This window comes from Podarcis tiliguerta, assembly GCF_965153285.1.
Source record: "Podarcis tiliguerta genome assembly, chromosome: 16".
NCBI lineage: Eukaryota > Metazoa > Chordata > Lepidosauria > Squamata > Lacertidae > Podarcis > Podarcis tiliguerta.
Window position 1 is genome coordinate 26,991,040 of NC_139549.1, and position 18,800 is coordinate 27,009,839.

The 18,800-nt window shown below is 47.1% G+C and overlaps 1 protein-coding gene across 4 annotated transcripts; it reads left to right on the top strand.

Annotated features, from left to right (window-relative positions):
• The first annotated feature begins 406 nt into the window (after nt 1-406).
• RAB36 (RAB36, member RAS oncogene family) lies at nt 407-16,691 on the top strand. Of its 4 annotated transcripts, XM_083417937.1 has the most exons (12): nt 407-566; nt 2,903-2,946; nt 4,196-4,283; nt 4,966-5,057; nt 5,537-5,602; nt 6,629-6,730; nt 7,290-7,354; nt 7,713-7,764; nt 9,572-9,653; nt 13,754-13,844; nt 14,569-14,688; nt 15,631-16,691. In XM_083417937.1, exons 3-12 carry the CDS (start codon nt 4,215-4,217, stop codon nt 15,696-15,698), a joined length of 807 nt encoding a protein of 268 aa, XP_083274063.1. In that variant the 5' UTR covers nt 407-566; nt 2,903-2,946; nt 4,196-4,214; the 3' UTR covers nt 15,699-16,691. The 4 variants fall into 4 exon arrangements, with proteins under 4 accessions (XP_083274063.1, XP_083274065.1, XP_083274062.1 ...); XM_083417939.1 differs by lacking the exon at nt 2,903-2,946 and having other exon boundaries at nt 4,115-4,283; XM_083417936.1 differs by lacking the exon at nt 2,903-2,946 and having other exon boundaries at nt 408-566.
• Nucleotides 16,692-18,800: the final 2,109 nt, after the last annotated feature.

The window sequence follows — 18,800 nt, forward strand, 5'->3', positions numbered from 1 at the left end:
TACATGGTCTCCTTGTTTTGTTTCCAGTGAAATACGGGTGTTGCAAACATTTGTCCGGATATAAACCAGAGCCACTGTGGTGGAACGGTTAGGGTTTGGGGCAAAGACCTAGGAGAGATCTGGGTTCGAATCCCCCACTCAGCCAGTCCCCGTCTCTCAGCCTCAACCTACCTCACAGGGTTGTTGTGAGGATGAAATGGGAAGTTGGACAACCATGTAAACCACCTTGAGCTCCCTGGATGAAAAGCTGGGTTATAAATGGAAGGAATAAAAACAACAATAATTTTAATAATGCTGGTGATTCAGTTCTTTTCCTTTCCCCCTTTTTCCTTTAATAAAAGCTGTCCAGCTTTATACTAGCAGCAGGAGGCGTTGCTCAGCTGAGCATGCCAACATCTGGCATTCATTAATCAGGTTTTCTCCCTTCTCAGTGGTTTTTAAGGTCTGCCAGATCTCTCAGGTGGTTGGTTTCTCTGCATTTTAACTCCACCTTCTAAGAGGGAGGCGCTCTGGTTCCTATGGTGATGCGGCAGCCCCTTTCCAGACCTGGAAGCAGCTCTTGCATGGTGAGTCGTTTTTCCTCTCACTCTTTGCCAATATTGCCCCTTTTTTGTAAATGCCGGGGGGGGGGGCAGGGGAAAGCCCCTGGTCTGCTGGGGGTGGTGGTGGTGGGGATAGGATCAGCCCCCCACCGCCTTGCTTTTTTGCAAATTATCCAAAGGCCAGCTTAGACCAAGTGATTCTGCAAGCTGTTCATGGCCACCTTGCAGCTTCAGACTGGCTGAACTAGGGTGATTTCCCTCCCTACCATCCACATAAGGCTTAAACGGCTCCCCCTCCTCTTTTACCTGTTTGTAACACAAATGCAAAACCCACATAGAGGAGATTGTACAGCAGCTTTCTCCACCATGCTCTTTTTGACATTCACAAATGAATCCCCACACCTGGAAGAGAGGCACATTTTTACAGTGGCTGGCCACTTTGGAGCCAGAGATCCGAATGGTCCTACACAACCACATCCACACACACCCTGCCGCCTTTGCCAACTTGGTGCCCTCCAAGTGTTTTATCTATTTGTTTATTTACGCGACACCATATAAAGGTAAAAAAAGTAAAGGATCCCTGGACAGTTAAGTCCAGTCAAACTTTGTTATGGGGTACAGCACTCTTCTCATTTCAGGCCGAGGGAGCTGGCGTTTGTCCACAGATAGCTTTCTGGGACTAAACCGCTTCTTTTTTGGTTTTTTCTTTTCTTTTAACAAAGTAATAATATTAAATAAATAAAAATGTGCACCCCACCCCCAAGACCATTCCATTGCAACTATCCAACTGCCCAAAATTTCAACACCTCTTGCGATGGTTTGACCCCTTTCCGTTTTAACAGTACAAATTCTACAAATACCTTCCACATCTCCTTAAAATAATTTATCCTGAGTCTTCATCGTCTTACCTTAATAGCACATGTTAATTTATCACTAATTGCTATGTCCCACACCTCTTTATACCATTCTTCCATTTTATATTCACCTTGTCCCTTCCACTTCCTAGCTATAATAACTCGTGCAGCTGTCAATAAATTTGTGAACAAGTCCTTCATAGCCTGTGAACCTTCCACCCCATCGTAAATCAATAATAATTCTACCTCTGGACCCAGTGATTTCTGTTATCTCCTTAAACACCCTTTGGCAAAAATTTTGTATATATTTACATCCTGACCACATGTGAACATAAGTCCCAGGACTAAACCGCTTCTAGTGCAACAGGACACCGTGATGAGTGCCAGAGTGCACGGAAACACTGGTTTGGTTGGCAGCAGCTTCAAGTGAGGCGTGTGTCCTACTGCTACCTAGAGATGCCATTGAGGACTGAACCTGGGACCTTCTGCATGCAAAGCACATGTTCTACCACTGAGCTACGAAGCCTTCCCCATATTCATAGAATCATAGAACTATAGAGTTGCAAGGGACCATGAGGGTCATCACTCCAGCCCCTTGCAATGCAGGAATCTATTGCCCAACATGGGGCACGAACCCACAACCTTGAGATTAAGAGTCTCGTGTTCTACCAACTGAGCTATTCAGTTCCCTTAATCCACAAACCTTGGTCATGCTGGCTGTGGCTGATGGGAGTTGGGAGTCCATCAACACCTGGAGAGCCATGGATGTTCCCCAGCCCTAGTGTATGGCTTTTCCTGAGGAATGCCAAGTGAGAGCCATGAGGCCCTGACACTCAGTTCCCTCCAACATGGTGCCCTTCAGATGCTTTGGAACATGACTCCTGTAGGAGCCAGTGTGGTGTAGTGGTTAAGAGCGATAGTCTCGTAATCTGGTGAACCGGGTTCGATTCCCTGCTCCTCCACATGCAGCTGCTGGGTGACCTTGGGTCAGTCACACTTCTTTGAAGTCTCTCAGCCCCACTCACCTCACAGAGTGTTTGTTGTGGGGGAGGAAGGGAAAGGAGAATGTTAGCCGCTTTGAGACTCCTTAAAGGGAGTGAAAGGCGGGATATCAAATCCAAATTCTTCAAATCCAAACTCTTCTAGGCTGGAGAAGACTGCTCTTCTCCTTAAGAGGTTTGCAAAACAAAGCTGTTCCGAAAAAGACTTTTGGCCGAATGCTCTTGGGTTAGTTTTGGTGTCTTGCCGCTATGCCCAGACTTCGTTCCTGGTGTTGGTTTCTAATCCTGATATTTTACAACTGCAGATGGGGTTGTTGTTTTCTAGGAATGGTGGGCGTGACATAAGCTTTTAAATATTGTATGGCATTTCCTGCTTTATTAGCCTCCTAAGTTCATTTTGGAAATCAGATGGATCATGAGTTTTAAATTAACATTATGACAGATGGGGGACTTGCATAATGACGGACAGGACCATTGCGGTTTGCTAACTGAAGTTGTTTTCCAGCTGAGCCTCTGGAGTGGCACGAGGCGGCCGGGGAGACGGTTAAAGTGAGTTAAAATATAATCCAAATGGATAAAGGCATGTTCACTGTGAAATGAGGCCCTCGCAAAGGGAGTCTCCCTGTGCCCTCTTTCTGGGCTATTGTAAGCTCAGAATGCCACTCACCTCTACTATGGCAACATCCTGGTGATATCCTTTATCCATGAAAGGCCTTGCGGTTTTATTATTCAGGAAAATGCCAGGCTCACCAGCCAACAGGCTGCTAACTTCCTTAGCTTGCAGTCAGACATGGAACTACTAGTCAGGGAAAACAGACACCCCCACAAGTTTTTAGTACAGTCCAGACTGGGAAATTACAAAATTGGACAAATTCATGGAGGACGAGGCTATCCTTGGCTACCAGCCATGATGGCTCTGCTCTGCCTAAGAGGCAATAAACGTACCCAGTTCTAGGAATACCGTACACAAAAACCCAACTACTTCTGTCAGGACTTCAAAAAGGCAAGCATTAAGTGCTGGTGTTGTGTTTCGCTGTTGGCAAGTCCCCTGATATGACCCTGATATTGTTTTCTGGTTTGTATTGTCTTTTTCTTTAAAAAAATGCTTTTTATTAAGTTTTCATTTCAAATACACCAACACCAACAAGATACACAAATATTTCAAATCTTTTAACATCTGTCTTACTTTACGCTCTGTAGAGCAGTTGACTTCCCTCCTTCCCTTCCACAGGTTTTCTTATTCCAATCACTAATCCACAGTTCCTTAATAATAACTAAACCATGCCATAAGATTTATTTCAGTCCTGCTAACATCTTCAAATTTCTACAGTTCTCACTTATATAGACCATAAATTTACTCCATTCTTTTTGGTACTTTGTTTCCTCCTGACTACGAATCCTATGGGTCAGTTTTGCTAATTCCACGTACTCGACCAACTTTGTCTGCCACTCCTTCACAGTTGGTATCTCCTGTGTTTTCCATTTTTGGGCTATCAAAACTCTGGCAGCTGTTGTAGCATACATATATAATCTTTGGTCCATCTTCTTAATATCCTCTCCTATCAAACCAAGCAGTAGTTCTTCAGGCTTTTTTGGAAATGTCTATTTAAGCATCATTTTTAATTCATTATAGATCAATTCCCAAAACTCTTTCATTTTATCTTATGTCCACCACATGTGGTAAAAATCACCATCCTTTTTTTTACATTTCCAACAGATTTTACTACTCGTCCTATACATTTTTGCTGGTTTGACAGGTATTAGATACTAGCGATAGTTTTCTGGTTTGCATTGTCAGCACCCGCTGAATTTGGGCAATGAAGGCCAACTTCCTGCATGTGACGCCACCTGTGAGCAGAGACAGAACCATCTCCCACTTCCCCAAGGTAGGCAAACTGTCCTCCTGTGTCCGCTGGGCTAGTTCCCTGACAGCCTGAGGCGGTGGATTTCAACCAGTGTGCCGTGGCACCCTGACGTGCCTTGAATGGTGGTCAGGGGTGCCACGGGCAACCCCAGCCTCTGACCCTCTTTCCTTCCCTCCCTCCCCTGATACCCTCTCGCATTTCTGCCTCCCAAAGGCTTGCAGGGCTGTTTGTTACAGGAGCAGCCCTGGCTACAAACTCCCCAGGCAAATAGTGCCTTTGGGGCTGGCCGGGGGAGTGCCCTGTGGGGCAGTGTGAGGAAGCACCTCTTTTTTGTGGGGGGGGGGGGAAGCTCAGAGACCAGGGGCAGCACCAGTGGCTGCCCAGAGGACTCCTAAAGAGAGGGGAGAGGAGAGGAGAGGAGACTGAGGGAACGGAAGATGTTTGAAAAGCCTGAGGGGCCGGCTCTGCAGGCAAGGGGTGATGTAACTGGGCTCCTGAGCCCCCCAGGGGTGCCGTAGAAAGAATGTAGTTGGTCAAGGGAACCGTGAACCTGAAAAGGTTGAAACCCGCTGGCCTGAGGCATTCCCTAAAACAGAGCCTGTCCTACATTTTGCCTTGGGCCGGGCAAAGCTGTCCTAGAGGACCAACTAGGTGAAGTCCTGGCCCAGCTGATCTCATGCTCCTGCTTCCTGTGTGTCTGCAGTGGTACACACCTGAGGCCTGCCTCCAGCTCAAAGATCACTTCCACGCCCAGGTGAGGAGTGCCTGTCGGAGACAGAACACAGGAGCTGTTGGGTGAGTCTGCATCAAGGAGAAATGACACTTTGTGCCGTAACAAGAGTTTCGGTCGCAGGCATTGTTTCCTTATGTATTTTGGAAGTGACCTGTAATCTTAAGAATATACGTTTTGCAATGTTTCAAAATTGCTGGGGTTTCAAATGCCTATATAACCTTAAAATCTAAAAAAATATGTTATCTGCTGACAATTTAGAAGGAACATTGCAGCACAAATAAGATTGCAAGAGCCTTAAGAAAGGTTCACACATACCCTTATTTCAGGGGTCTGGGGTATTGAATACTGTAATTTATTCAGATTATTGTAGAATAATTATTATTTTAAGCATTTGTGTGTGTTTTACTCTGCACTATTTGTATCTCATATATGTGCTCTTTGTAATATTTTTATTGGTCCGAATAGAAGTATTAATCTGATATGGTTCTTCCATTTCAATGACACTGTGCAATGTGAAAAAACAACAACATGTGTGTTTCAGGCTAAAAATATCAAAAGTGGTTGTGGTGGGAGACCTCTATGTTGGAAAAACAAGCCTCATCAACAGGTACAAATCTGTTTTGACACGTAGTTTTAGTGGTGTTTTTCAAAGACTGTCCAAAGTTCCTGCCTCAAAGTGCAGCCACTGACCTCAGTTTATAAGTCTTTTCTGGCTGACCAGTTTGCATCGTAGCTACCACCTGCCTGAAGCAATGCTTGCGAAGCACTCCTTAAGGATGGTACCAAGAGGAGGAGACACCCCAGGTTACAGTTATGCGTCTCCTCCTGATCCATGCCTACAAACACAGCTGCCAGTCTCTGTTTTTGAGTTCCTCCCGCTCTGAACTTGGAAAGGCTCTTAGATGCGTGTTTAACCACAAAGCTTCCTCTCACATACAATGGTTACTAGGGTTTTCTCAGAGTTCATTTAGTACAAGAGACCGGGCCTTTTCTGTGGTGGCTCCCCAATTGTGGGATGCTCTTCCCAGAGAGGCTCACCTGGCGCCATCATTACATGTCTTTAGGCGCCAGGCAAAAACATTCCTCTTTACCCAGGCCTAGGGCTATCAAAGAATCTATGGCCTGTGAAAGTGTGGGGGAGAGGACTATTATTACGATGACTATTTTATTATCCGGCTGATAGTCAGTATGCTTTTTATTAAGTTTTTATCCTTGAAGTTCTGTAATGTGTTTTTAATGTTGTTCACCACCCTGGGATCTTTTGATAAAGGGTGGTATATAAATTGAATAAATAATAATAATAATAGTAGTAGTAGTATTTAAGATATATTCCACTGTGTGAAAACTTTTGATTTAAGGCAGGGGTAGCCAGCATGTCTTCTTCCCTCTCCTTTTTTTCATTGCTCTTTCTATCAAACATCCTACTGTCAGCATTCCCACACCCTTATTTTATGTTATGTTATTTTATTTTCCTGCCCTTCACCTTAAGGGCCGAGAGCAGGTTACAGAATTAAAGCACAATATTAAAAACAATCTAAAGCAGCCAATAATAATAATAATAATAATAATAGCAACAATAATAACAACAATAATAACAACAATAAGGTGGGTACTACCCATTTTTCCCTTGCAGGTTTTGTAAAGATGTTTTTGACCGGGATTACAAGGCAACCATCGGAGTGGATTTTGAGATTGAGCGTTTTGAGATAGCTGGAGTTCCATACAATCTTCAGATGTAAGTTGGATACGAACATGCGGCTCACCATACATGTGGGATGTCTTAACAGAGCCAGCCAGAATCAAAGTATCATAGAACCATAGAGCTGGAAGGAACACAAAGGGTCATCTAGATCAACCCCCTGCAATGCAGGAATCTCAGCTAAGCATCCATGACAGATGCCCATTCAACCTCTGTTTTAAAAACTCCAGTGAAGTTTTTAAAGTCCATTCCACTGTTGAACAGCTTTCATTCAGGGGAGCCATAATGGCCAAGCTGCCATTATTCATTTTGAGAAACAGACTTTCTACTGGTTGTAAACCAAGGGGCGGGGGGATCTGTGGGGGTCTTTCAGCTGTTGGCTGGGCTCCAACTCCCCCCAGCAGCCAGCAAGGCCAGTGGCCAGGACGGAAGTGTGATTAAAAAGGGAAAAGGGCATCTTCCAGATGGCCTTGACTCAGGCATCACAGTCTTCTTCTTCAGCTTGTACTCCTAAGCCATTTGCTTTATCCCTGGGCTCACTTAGGCCCTCGCTCACCATGACTGATCAAACTTCCCTTATTCCACTCTTGCCCAGATGGGATACAGCCGGCCAGGAAAAGTTCAAGTGCATCGCATCCGCCTACTACAGAGGAGCAGAAGGTGAGTCAAAAGCTTTTTGCTTCCTTGCTAGCAGGGCAAAAGCTGACTCCTGGCGGCTGGAGACATTCTCCCATTTACTCTGCCTCCAGGGCACTGCCGCCGCTGGTTTGGGGAGCCGTGTAGACACGACTTTGCCCCAGTCCTGTCGTTTCTGATGAAATACTGCATTTTGAAGCATCCCCCCCCCCCAAAAAAAATCTAGCTTTGAGGAAAAGAACAACTCGGTTGCATTTTAAGCCAACCCTGTGTCCCCAGCCTCTTTCCTTCTGGATGTCTGCTGAGTCAGAACTAAAATGACTCCTTTCTCCTGCCTTCTGGACCTAGAATGTCTCCTAATCCTCTATTGGTTTCGTTGCAGTGATTATAACAGTCTTTGATTTGGCCGACATCCAGACTTTGGATCACACCAAGTAAGTCCTTGCCATTCTTTCTTGCAGAAACTTTCCTGAGGACTGGGGGGATTAGACAGGCTTAAGCAGGGTGGGCCTGTCAGTGGGTGTGAGCAGGAAGGAGGAGGATAGGGAGAAAACCAAAATGAGTTGGCTCTGGTTCCACTTCCTGTTCAGTCTCCCTGCCAGTCCCTTCCCACCACCACTGGCCACAGGTTTCCCACCCCGATAAATAGAGAGGGTTGGTATTGAGGTTTCGGTCGCACTTGCTGAAAGAATGAGGTTCTTATTAGCTCATTGCCTTGTGACACAGAAATCGCTGCTCTTCATGTGAAATTGGTGGCAGACAGTTTCTCTGTGCGCTCTCTCTCTCCTTCCTGCTGTCTTGTTTCTGTTTACCCTTTGACATATTCCCTGGAGGTGTTTGTATTTTCCTGGTGCTGGCACCATTTATCTGTCCCACGGGGGCCTCCTTACCCGGCTTCCCTCCAGGGTTTTCCGTCTGCACTTGGTAAGGATGGCTGAGTTGCTCACCCCCTTTGGTGGGCCAGACACGAGGCATCGCTCCAAGGGGACTGGCAGAGGAGGAGATATTATTTTTTCTCAATAGGCAAGAACATATGGTGTGTGTTCCTCTTTCTCTGGTTTCCATTTCCTCTCCCCTCTGCCCCTTCCTCCTGTTCTCATCATGCTAATCCCCAGTTCCTCTCATTACTGCTTTCCTCCAATGGATCACTTTCTGTACTTTCATATACCACACAATCACACCCGAGATCAGGGGTTCTGTTTCAGGATGAATGAAATCGGCCAACATGTGGCTGGTGGACAATGAAGCCTATGTCAGTGAGTTTGCTCAGGGTGGGGGAATTGTGCGGGAGACATGGCTGGCCTTCCCCAACTGTAACCCCTTCACGTTTTGGACTACAACTCCCATCAGCCTCAGCCAGCACAGCCAAGGGTCTGATGGGAGTTGTAGTCCAAAGGCCGACCTAGGCTCTTGCTCACCTGTTTATTCAAGGACCAATCCTAACAGAGAACAATATCAGGTGGTCAGTTACGATCAAGCAATGCTGGCTTCCCACTTGAGAAATGGCTGATAAATCCTTATATCTAGCATGTCAATATCATAAGTTGCTTATTTATTCATCTTTTCAGCTCTGAAAAGAGTATTAATACTGCCATGTGCAGTTGGCCCAAACTACTGCTGATGAGAGCAGAACTTTGTGGGCCTCCCCCTCCATCAACATTGTATTTCTTCCTCTTCTGGCTAATGGAGGCTTCTCATGCACCATTCCTTTAAAACACATTCTCCTTCCTCGCAAAATTCTGGAAACTGTAGTTTCTTTAAGGCAGTAATGGCCAAACTTGGCCCTCCAGCTGTTTTTGGACTACAACTCCCATCATAGGGACCAGTCATCAGGGATGATGGGAATTGTAGTCCCAAAACAGCTGGAGGGCCAAGTTTGGCCATCACTGGTTTAAGGGTACTGTGAATTGTAGCTCTGTGATGGTTCCCAGGATTCTGTTTGAGTTTTGTGTGCTTTAAATGTATGGTGTGTATGTAGCCCCCATTCCCTCCAGAACTCTCCACACTGGGCTGATCCCTTGTCATTTTTCATCCTATGCAAACTGCCTTGTGCAGCATCAGCATCATATCATTTATACCCTACCCATCTGGCTGTGTTGCCACAGCCACATCTGGGCAGCTTCCAGTACATATGAAAGCATAATAAAACATCAAACATTAAAAGCATTTACATGAAACTCAGCCATCTTGTGCCTTCTAAAGCCTTCAGACATTTCCTCTGTCCTCCTCCTCGTTTTTCAGGCAGTGGCTGGAGGATGCATTGAGGGAGAATGAACCAGGCTCCAGCTTCGTCTTTCTCGTTGGAACAAAGAAAGATTTAGTGGTAAGTGCATGGCAGCTTGCAAAATAAATGCTGCAGCTGCTCTACTCGGAACCTTGAGCAGTATTACGGAACTGCAGTTTCCATACACAATTTATTTGTCCCATCTGGATGGTAACTGTGTGATGATGGCTGGTTGCCGGGAGCTCAACTTGCCTAACAGCAGGGCTAGAAGAAGTTCTTCTTCTTGTTGTTGTTTAGTCGTTTAGTTGTGTCCGACTCTTCATGACCCCCTGGACCAGAGCACGCCAGGCACTCCTGTCTTCCACTGCCTCCCGCAGTTTGGTCAAACTCATGTTTGTAGCTTCGAGAACACTATCCAACCATCTCGTCCTCTGTCGTCCTCTTCTCCTTGTGCCCTCAATCTTTCCCAACATCAGGGTCTTTTCCAGGGAGTCTTCTCTTCTCATGAGGTGGCCAAAGTATTGGAGCCTCAGCTTCAGGATCTGTCCTTCCAGTGAGCACTCAGGGCTGATTTCCTTCAGAATGGAGAGGTTTGATCTTCTTGCAGTCCATGGGACTCTCAAGAGTCTCCTCCAGCACCATAATTCAAAAGCATCAATTCTTCGGCGATCAGCCTTCTTTATGGTCCAGCTCTCACTTCCATACATCACTACTGGGAAAACCATAGCTTTCACTATACGGACCTTTGTTGGCAAGGTGATGTCTCTGCTTTTTAAGATGCTGACAGAAGTTCTAGCCATCAGTAACTGCGGCGGAACTGCAACCAATAACCACAACTGGGGGAAACAGAATGTGTGGGTGCACAACAGTGACCTGTGTCAGAACATCTGGCCTGCAATATGAAGCCTCCAGTGGGGAGCACTTGGGACAAGCCTGGCTGACGCATGCAGGACACATAGATAAAAGGGGCCTGAAGCAGAGAGAGGGACAATGTCCTTTGTGTGTAGAAGCTGGAGCAAGGGATCCCTGTGGTCTGTGGTCTGTGTTTCCTTCCATAGCCAAGACCCGACCAGGATTCAGAATTCACTTTTCTTGCTGTTGAGCTGGGTCTTCTTCTTCTTCTTCTTCTTCTTCTTCTTCTTCTTCTTCTTCTTCTTCTTCATCCTCCTCCTGAGCAGCCTCTAGCACAAACTCTTTCCTGGTATCTTTTCAAACCATTTCCGCTCATCAGCTCCTGTGCCCCCAAAGGATTATGCACTTGTCAATTCTGGACCGATTTCTTTGGTAAGGCAGTGGGAGGAAAATGCAGGTTTAAAACTCAGGAGAGACGAGCAGCCTACCTAGGCTGAGATCCTTGTTTTTCTCCCCCTTGGGTTTCCTTTCCAACCCTTCTGTGCTAAGATGGCAGGCTCTCCTTCCTTGGTGGTTTTTAAGCAGAGGCTGGATGATGCCCACCTGCAGTTCTGCATTTCCAGCCCAGTCGGCCACCTGCTTACCTCCTGCTCCCCCCAGTAAACGCTTCTCTGTCGTGAAATGATGCACGTCTAAAAAAATGTGTCGCCGGCGTGAAAAGTTTGGAAAGCTATTGTGTAGATGCTGCAAACAGCCACTGTGGTGGTAGCCACAATTTGCAAACCCGAGAAGCTTTAATCCTACGGTGGAATTTGCTGCCAAGGAGTGTGGTGGAGTCTCCTTCTCTGGAGGTCTTTAAGCAGAGGCTTGACAACCATATGTCAGGAGTGCTCTGATGGTGTTTCCTGCTTGGCAGGGGGTTGGACTCGATGGCCCTCGTGGTCTCTTCCAACTCTATGATTCTAGGCTCTGACAACAGATGCTTAAAGGCAGCTTTTCCCCTTTACTGTAATAGCCATACATGGGATGGAGACAAGTTCTTTTTTTATAATAAAGGTTTTTATCAATGTAAAATCGAACGTTAAAGCAAACAAACAAGAACAAATATATATAGTTAAAGTTATAAAACGTAGGAGAAGGACAGAGCTTGTATTTTCCAAATAACAGAGAGCAGATACCGTAGAAAAATTCAATCAGCAGAACACCACCATAAATGCTATTTTTTTCCTGTGGGGTTCAATATATATATATATATATATATATATATATATATATATATATTGTCAGGGGTTCAGGAGCAGAGTCACAGGAGAGGGAGGAAGTGGAGAGCGAGGGGGAAGAGTCCGAAGGAAATGTCAGCGAGGACAGCAGTCCGAGGTCTCTGAGTCTCTCCAGTGACTCGGAAGATTCACAGAAAGGGGCCCCCATAGTCAGGGCAAGGGGAGTGCCCAGGGGGGCACCTCGGGAAGAAGGGGCCAGAGGGGACTCAGAGAGTAGCAGCTGGAAATCCGGACCAGCGTCCCCCCCAGAGCGCAGTAGGGGGGAGGAGTCCCAGGCATCGGGATCAGGGGGCGCGCGGGCAGCGGGAGAACGTGAGGTAGGAGGGACCACACCCTCGTCAGGGAGCGAGGAAACGGTCATCAGGAAAGTTAAACGCGCGCGCGCGCCAAGTTCAAATGTACAGGAGGGCGGCAAGGTGGGCAGCCCGGGTAGGGAGCCAGGTCCTAAAGCCCGCCGAAGAGAGGGGGAGGAGTCAGAGGGGTCAACGTCTGCCTCAGAAGAGTCCAGGAGGGAGGAGACCCCAGGGAGTAGTAGGACCCAGAGGAAGAGAGAGAAAAGGAAGAGGTGGAGTAAGGCTAGAGTCTTAAACTGGTGTACAGGGGGCGGAGATTCAGATGGAGCTTCGCCGGTCTAGAGTCCAGACGTAGAGCTGGGACGCTGAGGCTTTGAAATGGAAACTATTCTTCAATAAAGACTTTGATATTTTACTACCGGCTAGCGTTGGTCCTTGGTGAGCTGGGACCCGGAGCCAGCTCTGACATATATATATATGTATACATATATATATATATATATACCCTGCCCTCCCTGGCTAGAATCAGGCTCAGGGTGGTTAACACTAATAAAATTACAAGAAAACATAATAGAAAAAGAAAAAAACAGTTAATTAAAATACGGGTTCAACTGTAAGGGCAGGTTCATGTGTTACATTTTCCATACACTGTGAAATAAGAATATAATGATTGCCCAGGTAGAGGTAAACAAAATTTTATTGTCCTGAACAGGTTCTTATCTTATGCATCCAACCATGTATGGTCAGTTGCTCTTAAGTGCCAGCAGGCAGAGCTTAAAAGGTGGCACAGTCTTCTACAGCTTCTGTTTGGCAGACTAATTCTTCTTTGCATTGGTCTAACTCAGCCTTTGCCAACCTGGTGCCCTCCAGATGTTTTGGACGGCAGCTTCCATCATAGCCCACATAGCTGGACGATGCTGGGGCTGGTGGGAGTTGCCAACCGAAACATCTGGAGGGCATCTGGTTAGAGAGAGAGATGGGGGCAGGAATCCAATGTGGTTCACTTCTAAATGCAAATCTCATCTCAGTCACACTTCCTTTAAAAAATAATAATGAAGGAAAGCTCAGCTTTTATCTTTAGAAATTTGCCCTTCTCCAAATGCTCCTATACAGTTCACCAGCCCCCAAAAGTGTATAAAAAGACATAGTGGAAATGACTTGTAAGCATCTGTGTTTATCAAGGGAAACTGTATACAGGAAAAATGTGCCCTAAAACACTTAAGAATTTTTGCAAGGACTTGCTTTGGGGGGGGGGGGGCAAACTAATGTGGAAATGCAGCAAACTGAATTGGGTGGGGCGGGGGGGCTGAAAAGGTGAGAGAAGTTGGAATTGACAGACTTGCCCATCCCTAGTTGGGAAAAGCTGGTCTAATCTCTTTCCAAAGCTAACTCATGGCCACATTTTGCAGAAGCAAATCCCTCTCTGTTCTTTAGAAGGAAAAACAGCTCTTAGGTAGGTCATACAATGGTACCTCGGCTTACATACGCTTCAGGTTACAGACTCCGCTAACCCAGAAATATTACCTCGGGTTAAGAACTTTGCTTCAGGATGAGAACAGAAATCGTCCTCCGGCAGCAGCAGGAGGCCCCATTAGCCTAAAGTGTTGCTTCAGGTTAAGAACAGTTTCAGGTTAAGAACGGACCTCCGGAACGAATTAAGTACTTAACCCAAGGTACCACTGTATTTGTGTTTTGGGGGTGAGGGGGAAGTTTACCCATTTGCAGCGCAACATAGAGATTGCTGTTCCTTGGCTGTGGTTCCTTTATTTTTCAGTCCGACGCTGCCTGTGAGCGGACAGAACAGGATGCCATCCACCTGGCCAATGAAATGCAGGCAGAATATTGGTCCGTTTCAGCCAAGACAGGTGAGCTGAGCCAATTGAAGTGTTTGGGAGTGCCAGTGCTGCAGGGCTGAGCATGCCAGCTGGTCTCCTTCAAGGAGTTAAGCTGCCAGCTTGCCCAGGGACTTATGTGGGACAGTGTCTTTCATAGTGATGCTCTCTACTTGGGTGCAGAGTTTGATCCTTGTGAAATGCACCCTGCTGCTCTGAAACTCCACACAGGCTCATGCCAAAATGCCAAAGGTAGTCCCTTGAACACTCCCCACCACCATTTTTGGGAGGGGGTGGTGGGTAGGGATGTTGGAAGAGACACGAGCCATTCTTTTGTAGCAGCTGCCTATAGTACCACCCTGTGTTTAAAATGGGAGTGGCTAACCCATGACCCTCCGGATTTTGATGGACTACAACTCCCATCATCCCCAGCCACAGTTAACTACAACTGCTGCAGTTCGAGAGCCACAGGTTAGCCATGCTCGCTTTAAAGCAGTGGTTCCTCCAGCTGTTTTGGACTACAACTCCCATCATCCCTAGCTAGCAAGACCAGTGGTCAGGGATGATGGGAACTGTAGTCCAAAAACAGCTGGAGACCCAAGTTTGGGAAACACTGCTTTAAATACTCGAGCCCCACTTGTTTTATGTTGCTATGGCCGTTGGCTAATGCAAATAAAGTTTATTTTATCTATCTACTTGAGCCCCTCAAAGGTTACAGCGTCCCCTCCACCTCCCCACCCTCTCTTTCTTTCACCAGGGGAAAACGTCAAGGGGTTTTTTTCCCGAGTTGCTGCTTTGGCCTTTGAAAAATCGATGCTGATGGAGCTGGAGAAGAGCAACAGCCGAATGGCCCAAATTGGTGCAGGAAACCTCATCAGTAGGTTGAACTGAATTGTCTTTGTTTGATTAAAAACAAAACATTTTCAAGGGATGAGGATAGTGGGGGGCCAGATAGCTTTTCCTTCTGCTTAGAAAAGTCTTTGCCGATTGGTTGCTCTCCAACCGTTTTGGGCTACGACCCCCATCTGCCCCCAGAATCGCAGGACCACTTGGAAACTTCAGCAGGCCTGAAAATGCAGTAGCAAAATGACTGACCAGGGTTCCACTTAGGACTTGCATAATCCGTGTTTTAAAACTGGTTGCACTGGTTTCTGTTCTGTTCCCAGGCCCAGTTCAAGATGTTCACATTCATCTTCAAAGTATGAAATAGGTTATAGGCGGTCTTTCTGGTATCTGGGGCCCCTTTTCCTACTTCTCTGTGTTCTGTGCTGTAGCATTACCCTTGGGTAAGCTGATTCTGGCTTAAGTGGTATATAATCTTCTTACGAATAAATAATAAATATAAATGCATATAGCAGCTCCTCCCCTCCACAGTGACTAGTACTGATAGGACTTGCAGCCCCAAACCTCTGGAAGGCACCAGGTTGGGGAAGGGAGGCCAGTAGGACCCCAGCCTTCATGCCGACAAGCACAGGAAGGTTGCCTGCCCATCTAGTAAAAAAGGTAAAGGGACCCCTGACCATTAGGTCCAGTCATGGCCGACTCTGGGGCTGCGGTGCTCATCTTGTTTTATTGGCCGAGGGAGCCGGCATACAGCTTCCGGGTCATGTGGCCAGCATGACTAAGGCGCTTCTGGCGAACCAGAGCAGCACACGGAAACACCGTTTACCTTCCCGCCAGAGAGGTACCTATTTATCTACTTGCACCATGCAAATGCTTCTGAAGACTGGGATGAACACCGCTGTTGCCTGTTAACCATTTCTGGAAAGTGATGTTCCGAAAGGATTGATTTGGCCATTTCTTTGTTCCCTTGTTGCAGAAATAGAAGGGGACTCGCCGGAGACTTTGGAAGCCAACCCACAAGCCAGCCCAAGTTGTTGCTCGTAGCCAGCTGTGGGTATAACAAGTTCCTGGCCTGTTGGAGGATTCGCCAAATAGCACTTCAGGAAAGCAGCTGAATATCTGAACAAGCAACAGCAGCCGGACAAGGAGGGGGGGCAGGGAAGCAGCGGTGCAGCCCCCCCCGCCGCCAAAGCCCACTTTTGCTTTGATCTGCCTTCAGGGGAACGGACAGCCTCTCTCCTCTCTTTGGAAAAATTCTATTTTCTGAGCTCACGTTATGGGAAATGATCTGCCTTTTCCAGGAGGGTGTGTTTGTTATCAGCACAATCTGTCTTTCTCTTTCTCTTTCTCTCTTTCCCTCTCCAGGAAACCCATCCTGTTCCAAACTTGCAAAGCCTGTTTCTGTGGAAAGGACAGACCTTAGGAGTGGAGAGCACACTATGAACCTGCCCTATGAGAGAGGCTGCAGATGAGAAAGAAGCTCAGATTTGTTGTCTCTCTGTGAATTCAGTTAGACCTGGCGCCCTCCGGGTGTTGGGGGCTAAAACTCCTTCTAGCCCAGCTAAGGGAGCAGGTCGCTCTTCCCTAGATGCCTTGGAGCTCTGACTGTGGCTGGAGGGAAATGTAGTCCCCAAACAGCCTCTGCCAGCAGGTGCTCCTGAGAGTTGTAGTCTTGGCAGCTTTGCATCCTTCTCAAGCTGAATTTCTCTAGTTCGTGATCACCGTGGTTAATCATGGTGCTGACTTAATCATGGTTAAGAGCAGCAGGAGGAATCTGTAGAATCCGAGGGGTGAGGAAATGAAGGAAGAGAAAGCACGTAGTCCTGTGGTCCTTCTCAGATGGTGGTTAAGGAATGAGCAGCATCATTCCATCTTAGCCAGTAGTGGGTGGTAGGTTGCCTCCCGAGTCCTCTGCATTGCTCCGAGGTGTGGAATAATCTCATTTCTCTAACTGCCTTAGATATTAGCAGCTGCAGTTGTACAAAACTCGTCTTTATTTTCATGTCAGTTGTGGAATTAAACGTGCTTTCTGATGTCCTCTGAAGACTGATACTTTGGAAGCCAGAACAATTTATGCTAAAACATCCCCCCACCCCACCCCAGGAGAAAGGGGAGAGCTGCTTAAAGCCAGAACGTGCCTCTTGGCTAGTTTGGGGTGTGTGTTCCAGCCAGATTGGATGCTGACGGGCGAGTCCATCATTTCTCTGCTGATTTTAAACTTTCTGGCACTTTCCCCAGTCTCTGGGCGGGCACTGAGTGCCACGGACGTTTTGTTAGTGTAAATGTGGCCTGTCTCCTCCCTGGTGGCCAGAAAACTGCTTGACCCCTGAATCCAATGAGAGCTGAACTTGTCAAAAGGCAAAGGCTGTGCACACATTATAGGGTTAAAAGCACAGCTAAGCCGGGGTCGTCGTCCCCCCTTCTCAAAATGGATCAAAGCTAGTTTGTGGGGAAACACACCAAAACACAGTATTTCATCTGAAACAATAGGATAGATCTGGATTGTGGCTAATGTTGTGTGTACACTGGTACCTCAGGTTACATATGCTTCAGGTTACAGACTCTGCTAACCCAGAAATAGTACCTCGGGTTAAGAACTTTGCTTCAGGATGAGAACAGAAATCGCATGGCAGTGGCGTGGCAGCAGCAGGAAGCCCCATTAGCTAAAGTGGTGCTTCAGGTTAAGAACAGTTTCAGGTTAAGAACGGACCTCCGGAACGAATTAAGTACGTAACCAGAGGTACCACTGTACTCCTTTCCAAACCAGAAGTGGGAGTGAACTGAATGTGTACACAAGCTTAGATATGGTCCCTGAGGGAGGAGATTACCTCCTTTCCTTTCTGAACCGAGCTGATTGCTTTCACTCCCATAGGAAACTGCCAAGGGCACCACTTGGGGATCACTGTGGCTCCCTGTCTCTGGCCAAAACAGGTGGAAGGGATCGGGGGAACTTTCCAGAATTCAAAGCAAGGAAATGAACTGCCCAGTTACCAAGCTCTCTTCCTTCGGTGGGGAGTCAGAGCAGGGGTATCAAGAACCTTTGCCTTTGGCTCCCCCTTCTGTTCTCAGGCTCTCTCGGGCTCTGGCATCCCCCTGGAAGCCACTCAGATCCAGTGGCGTAGCGTGGGGGGTGCAGGGGGGGCCGGCCGCACCAGGCGCAACATCTGGGGGTTAGGGTTAAGGGGCGCAAATCCATGGGTTAGGGGGTGCAAATTACTTGCCTTGCCCCGGGTGCTGACAACCCACGCTACGCCACTGCTCAGATCCCCCCCTTCCTTGCCTTATGATGCCAACATTCACGTTCCTCTGATTGCCAATGACAGTAATTGTTCCTTTTGGAACATGTAGGAGGCAGCGAGGGTTCCTTCCACCCGAGGCTGTGCTATTTCCTGCAACGTTATAACATTCAGTGCAGCTCCTCTTCCCTCAGAAATAGACTTCATATGGCGCTTCTGAGTTGCGTTTTGACTTTTGGTGGGGCGGCACACTCAGCCGAGCAGGCGGAGCAGAAAGGGGAAGGAGTCATTACGACATGTACGAGCATCTGTGATGATGATGCACGGCTGAGTCCCAAGGATTGATGTGGGTTCTGTCCCAACGTGCCAGCATCACGCATTTTGCAAACATTACCTTTGAAAGATCAAACAAAATACAAAGGATATGTTGGGTTTGGTTCATAGGTCAACCAGGGAAGGGTCGCGGGCTTCTGCCTGCACTGCTGGCCTTGAGGCAGCTAGCCAGACACAGCTAGGAGCAGGATGCGAGGCCAGATTGACACACTTGGGTCCTCTCCAGAAAACCAATTATTCATGTCCTGATAAGATCAAGCACGTTGTGTGTGTGTGTTCCTTTTGAACTGTGCATTCCTTCGCCAAATACAGGATTCTCCTCTGCATCCTCCTTCTAGAGAAACAGAAGAGGATGATCAATAGAAAGGGCAAAGCTCTTCATTTTAGCAACAGAGCAAGAAACCACCTTGTCCTCTATTTGTGCCAGGTACACGAAAGCCTGGCTTTAGGGTGTGTGGCTATCACGATCAATCACTCATTTTCACACTTTCAAACACACACAAAAAACTTGCGTGACGTTACTGTTGACAGATAGCTTAGTCAGGATGTTCAAAGGGGAAACTCGTAAGCTCTGGCT